General features: G+C 41.9%; 1 protein-coding gene across 1 annotated transcript in view; it reads right to left on the reverse strand.

Annotated features, from left to right (window-relative positions):
• Positions 1 to 388: 388 nt before the first annotated feature.
• Positions 389 to 5,764, reverse strand: part of TECTA (tectorin alpha) — a 107,428-nt gene continuing 102,052 nt past the window's right edge. The window contains 2 exon segments of the mRNA XM_023744715.1: positions 389 to 489; positions 1,019 to 1,135. Coding sequence (XP_023600483.1) covers positions 389 to 489; positions 1,019 to 1,135 — 218 coding nt within the window.

Genomic DNA, 5,764 nt, shown 5'->3' on the forward strand with positions numbered 1-5,764 from the left:
TCCACATTGTTCCCTCTTCGTAAAACCTATGATCCGGAAACAGCACGGGCTGGACAGATTCTCTGATCAGATTCCAGTCAGACGTTTCTAACCAGAATTTTGTCCTTTATTGGTTATTTGAGTGAATCAGTTTCTAGTGACCACTGTTTGAAAATTTTTACCAAGATATATGCTTTCCACAACTGGCTTTGGAAGCCCCATTGTGTACTTTGAAAGAGGAGTTTGAAATTTCACTCATCTCCAGATCTCTGATCATTTGAGGCAGGTGGCATCCTGTTGAGATTCTGGACACTTTGAAATAGGTTGTGAGTTAAGGGCACACACCTTTTATCCTACAGGGAATGGAAAAATGTAAATTACAGTACTTCATATAGCAACCTTGAGTTAATTATGAGGTCGTGACTGATTTATACACAAAATGCCACAATGAAATCTGGGTCATGACGAGAAGCAGTGTCCAGACTTGACGCTCAGTGGAAGAATTAGAGGCTGTAAAGAGAAAGGCACATAGTGAGCCCTATAAAAATCCTGTTTGATAAGGATCAGAGATCTTCGCAGTTCCCAACTAATAGCCAAGAACACATTTTGTCCACGTGACCACGAAGAAGCAGAATTAACCCAACCTGCAGAGGTGCCTGCTGGCCTCAGTGGTGCCGGGGGACCCTGAGCGAAGGCCACTGTAGGAAGTGGCATTTATTGAATCAAACATTCCACTCCCAACCACAGCCAGTGGAGTTGGCAGCCAGATTTAAAGCCAATACTATTTTTAAAAATAATTATTTTTAAATGATTTTAAAAATCATCATCTTTTAGTAAAAGAGCAGGGACCCAAAGGTTAAATAAAACCCAAAAAACCAAAAGGGTGCTAAAATTTCTTAGGAGTTTTTCAGATAGTTCCTTCTTAATGTCTGAATTTTTATAGGCCTGTTGCTGGCTGCTTGGCCTCAGTCATGACGTGCTCTTCTCAGTGGGAGGAAGTTCCTGCGCCCCAGCTGAAGCCAAGAATTGGGGTATCTACCTCGGCAGCTCTTGCCGTCCTCTTGCAGGGTGCCCGTCACACAGCTGCACAGGGGCCCCTCCACCCGGCTGGTGCAGATCTGCTCACACCCTCCGTTGTCCTCACACCAGTCCAGCCCTGAAAGAGAGCAGTTAGTCAAGTTCATGGCAGAGAGTTACCTCTTCAGCTCACCTGTCAGGGCACGGCTGGAGCAGGGGTGGGGACCTTTTTCCTGCCAAGGGCCAGCTGGATATTTATAACATCATTATCAGGCCATACAATTAAAAAAATCTTTATGGTTGAAAGTATTACATATTCCTCTTTATTCCCCCATTGACTTCTAGTCAGCCTTCGTCCCCCACCCTAGGCCTTCACCACCCAATTATCTGTGTCCATAGTTATGCATAGATGCATACAAGTTCTTGGGTTGATCTCTTCCCACCCACCCACCCTCCCCGCCTTCCCTCTGAGACTCCACAGTCTGCTCCATGTGTCTATGTCTCTGGATCTATTTTGTTCATAAGATTCCACATATGAGTGAGATCATGTGATACTTGTCTTTCTCTGACTGGCTTATTTCACTTAGCATGATACTCTCCAGGCCCCTCCATGCTGTCTCAAAGGGTAAGAGATTCTTTTTTTACTGCTGCATGGTATTCCATGGTATAAATGTACCACAGCTTTTTTATCCACTCATCTACTGATGGGCACTTGGGCTGTTTCCAGATCTTAGCTATTGTAAATTCTGCTGCTATGAACATAGGGGTGCATAGTATTCTTTCTCATTGCTGTTTCAGGTTTCTTAGGATATATTCCTAGAAGTGGGATCACTGGGTCAAATGGCAGTTCCATTTTTAATTTTTTTGAGGAAATTCCATACTGTTTTCCATAGTGGCTGCACCAGTCAGCAGTGTACTAGCGTTCCCTTTTCTCCACATCCTCACCAAGACTTGTTGTTGTTAATTTGTTGATGGTAGCCATTCTGACAGGTGTGAGGTGATACCTCATTGTCATTTTAATTTGCATCTCTCCTATGATTAGTGACTTTGAGCATTTTTTCATATGTCTCTTGGCCTTTTTTTAATCTCCACTTTGGAAAAGAGTCTATTCAGGTCCCTTACCCACTTTTTAATTGGATTGTTTGTCTTCTTTTTTTTTAAGCTGTATGAGTTCCTTATATATTTTGGATATTATCCCTTTATCAGATGTATCATTGCCAAATATGTTCTCCCATGTGTGGGCTCTCTTGTCATTTTGTTGATGGTTTCTTTTCCTGTGCAAAAGTTTTTTTTTTTTTTTTTACCATATTTTGATGTAGTCTCATTTATTTTCTCCTTAGTTTCCTTTGTCCGAGGAGATGTATCCATAAACATATTGCTATGAGAGATGTCTGAGATTTTGTTGCCTATAGTTTCTTCTAGGATTTTTATGGTTTCATGACTTACATTTAAGTCTTTTATCCATCTTGAGTTTATTCATTTTTTTGCATGTACCTGTTCAATTTTCCCAACACCATTTATTGAAGAGATTATCTTGACTACATTATATGCACATATCTACTTTGTCAAATATTAACTGAGCGTAAACTTGGGTCGATTTCTGGGGTCTCTGTTCTGTTCCATCAAACTATATGCCTGTTCTTGTGCTATTACCAGGCTGTTTTGAGTATAACTTGATATCTGGTATTGTGATTCTTCCAACTTTGTTCTTTCTCAAGATTGCTGTGGCTACGTGGGGTCTTTTTTTGGTTCCATATAAATTTTTGTAGTGTTTGTTCTAGATCTTTTTAACATGCCGTTGGTATTTTAATAGGGATTGCACTGAATCCGTATGGTTTCTTTGGGTAATACAGACATTTTAATGATGTTAATTCTACCAATCCATAAACATGGTATATTCTTCCACTTGTTTATATCTTCCTCTATCTCTTTTTTCAACATCCTATAGTTTTCCAAGTACAAGTCTTTTATCTCCTTTGTTAAAGGATACTTTAAGATACTTTATTCCTAAGTATCTTAATTTTTTTGTTGCAATGTTAAATGGGATTGTTTGTTTAGTTTCTCTTTATGAGAATTCATTATTGGTGTATAAAAATGCCATCGATATCTGGGTGTTAACTTTGTATCCTGCTACATTGCCAAATTCATTTATTAAATCTAGTAGTTGTTTGTTGGAGTCTTTAGAGTTGTCTATTTACAATATCATGTGATCTGCAAATAATGAGAGTTTTACTTCCTCCTTTCCCATTTGGATGCCTTTTATTTCTTACTGTCTGATCACTGTGGCTAGGACTTCCAGTACTGTGTTGAATAAGAGTGGTGAAAGTGGATGGAGAAACCAAGATGGCGGCATAGGTAAACACCGGAGATTGCTGCCTTGCACAACCACTTCAAAAATACAACTAAAAGACATAACTGACATCATCCAGAACCACAGGAAGGCTGGCTGAGTGGAATTTCTACAACTAGAAGGAAAGAGAAAAGCATACCGAGACTCAGAGGAGGTGCAGTGCTGAAGTAAATACAAAGGTGCGGAGGTGCATGCGGAGAGGGCTGGCGGCTGAGGACACAATTGTCTTTTTCAATTGGGAGGAAGTCTCAGGCTCTGAGCTCCAGTTCCAGGCGAGTCTTTGGGGACCCAGACTCACACGGGAGAAAGGGGACTGTCTGGCATCGGTCAGAACTCAAGGGCAGCTTTCTCTTGGAGGCACTCTCAGCGATTGCCAGGACCTCTGAAGGCAGGACTGAGAGCAGCCATACTGCTGGCTGGCTCGGCCCACCCTGTTGATCCCCTGGGACCCCGCCCCGCCCAAGCCATACATCGAGGCTTTTGCATATGAAAGGCCCGGCCCTTTGTTATCTGAAAATAACTTAACAAACTGAAGTGGCCCCAAGGCCCCAGGGCAACTTGCATTGCTTTACAGCTGGCTTCTGCTGGGTAGCCTCAGGCAAAGGCTAGATTAGCACCTCCTTAGATCCAAGAGCCAGTGTACCCAGTGGTCAGAGTGGGACCATCCAATTACAACTACTCAGATCTATAAGGGACACACTCAGGGGGCAGACTCAGTGAGCACCAAAGCCCCATTGAAGCAAGTCTTGCCCCATAAGAGTGTCTTCAGCACAGAAGTTCTCCCACTGCAGACACAGCTGATTCTCACAGCCAATGGGCTTGGAGGTCAAATCCTCCCAGCTTTACATACAACAATCAAGGCTTAACTACAACAAGACTGTGCACAAAGCCCACAAGGGGGTGCACCAAGAGTGTCTACCTCAGGTAATTGGGTCATTTAGCACAGAAAGCCACTCTATTGACACAGCAAAGCATAAAAAATGCCGAGACAAAGAAACAGGACACAAATGACAGAAATGGAGGAAAGCAAACTGCTGGATATAGAGTTCAAAACCACACTTTTAAGGTCTCTCAAGAACTGTCTAGAAGCCGCCGATAAATTTAGTAAGACCCTCGAAAAGACTGGTGAGACCGCCGATAAACGTAGTAAGATCCTCAAGAAAACTAATGAGACCCTCGATGTTGTGATAAAGGACCAACTAGAAATTAAGCATACACTGACTGAAATAAAGAATATTATACAGACTTTCAACAGCAGACCAGAGGATCGCAAGAATCAAGTCAAAGATTTGAAATACGAAGAAGCAACAAACACCCAACCGGAAAAGCAAAATGAAAAAAGAATCCAAAAATACGAAGATAGTGTATGGAGCCTCGGGGACAGCTTCAAGCGTACCAACATCCGAATTATAGGGATACCAGAAGAAGAGAGAGAGCAAGATATTGAAAACCTATTTGAAGAAATAATGACAGAAAACTTTCCCTACCTGATGAAAGAAATAGACTTACAAGTCCAGGAAGCGAAGAGAACCCCAAACAAAAGGAATCCAAAGAGGACCACACCAAGACACATCATAATTAAAATGCCAAGAGCAAAAGACAAAGAGAGAATTTTAAAAGCAGCAAGAGAAAAAAAGTCAGTTACCTACAAGGGAGTACTCATACAACTGTCAGCTGATTTCTCAACAGAAACCATGCAGGCCAGAAGAGAGTGGCAAGAAATATTCAAAGTGATGAACAGCAAGAACCTACAACCAAGATTACTTTATCCAGCAAAGCTATCATTCAGAATTGAAGGTCAGATAAAGAGCTTCACAGATAAGAAAAAGCTAAAGGAGTTCATCACCACCAAACCAGCATTATATGAAATGCTGAAAGGTATTCTTTAAGAAGAGGAAGAAGAAAAAGGAACTCTTACCATTTGCCACACCATGGATGGAACTAGAGAGTATTATGCTAAGTGAAATAAGCCAGTCAGAGAAGGATAAATACCACATGATCTCACTCATTTGTGGAATATAATGAACATCATAAACTGATGAACAAGGACTGATCCAGAGACGGAGAGGCATTGATTGGACTGTCGGGCCTTGGAGGGAAGGTAGGGGAGGGTGGGGGTAAGGGGGAAAGATCAACCAAAGGACTTACATGCAAGCATATAGGTCTAACCAATGGACACGGACAACGGGGGGGGGGAGCGGGTGGGTGGGCAGCGGGGGGACGGGGGAACTGGGGTTTTACGGCCCCTGCCCTCGTCTTTAATTCAGAAAAACCTATATTTTTAAAAAAAAAGAAAAAAAAGACATAGAAATTTTTTTGAGGCCTATTTTGTTCCCAGCTTTTAAAAATTTTATCACCTAAAAAAAGAGAAAAGAGCTCCCTCCCATGGAAAGAAGAAGGGGTGTCCCCTGGGAATGA

Source organism: Myotis lucifugus, unplaced genomic scaffold, assembly GCF_000147115.1.
Source record: "Myotis lucifugus unplaced genomic scaffold, Myoluc2.0 scaffold_484, whole genome shotgun sequence".
Taxonomy (NCBI): domain Eukaryota; kingdom Metazoa; phylum Chordata; class Mammalia; order Chiroptera; family Vespertilionidae; genus Myotis; species Myotis lucifugus.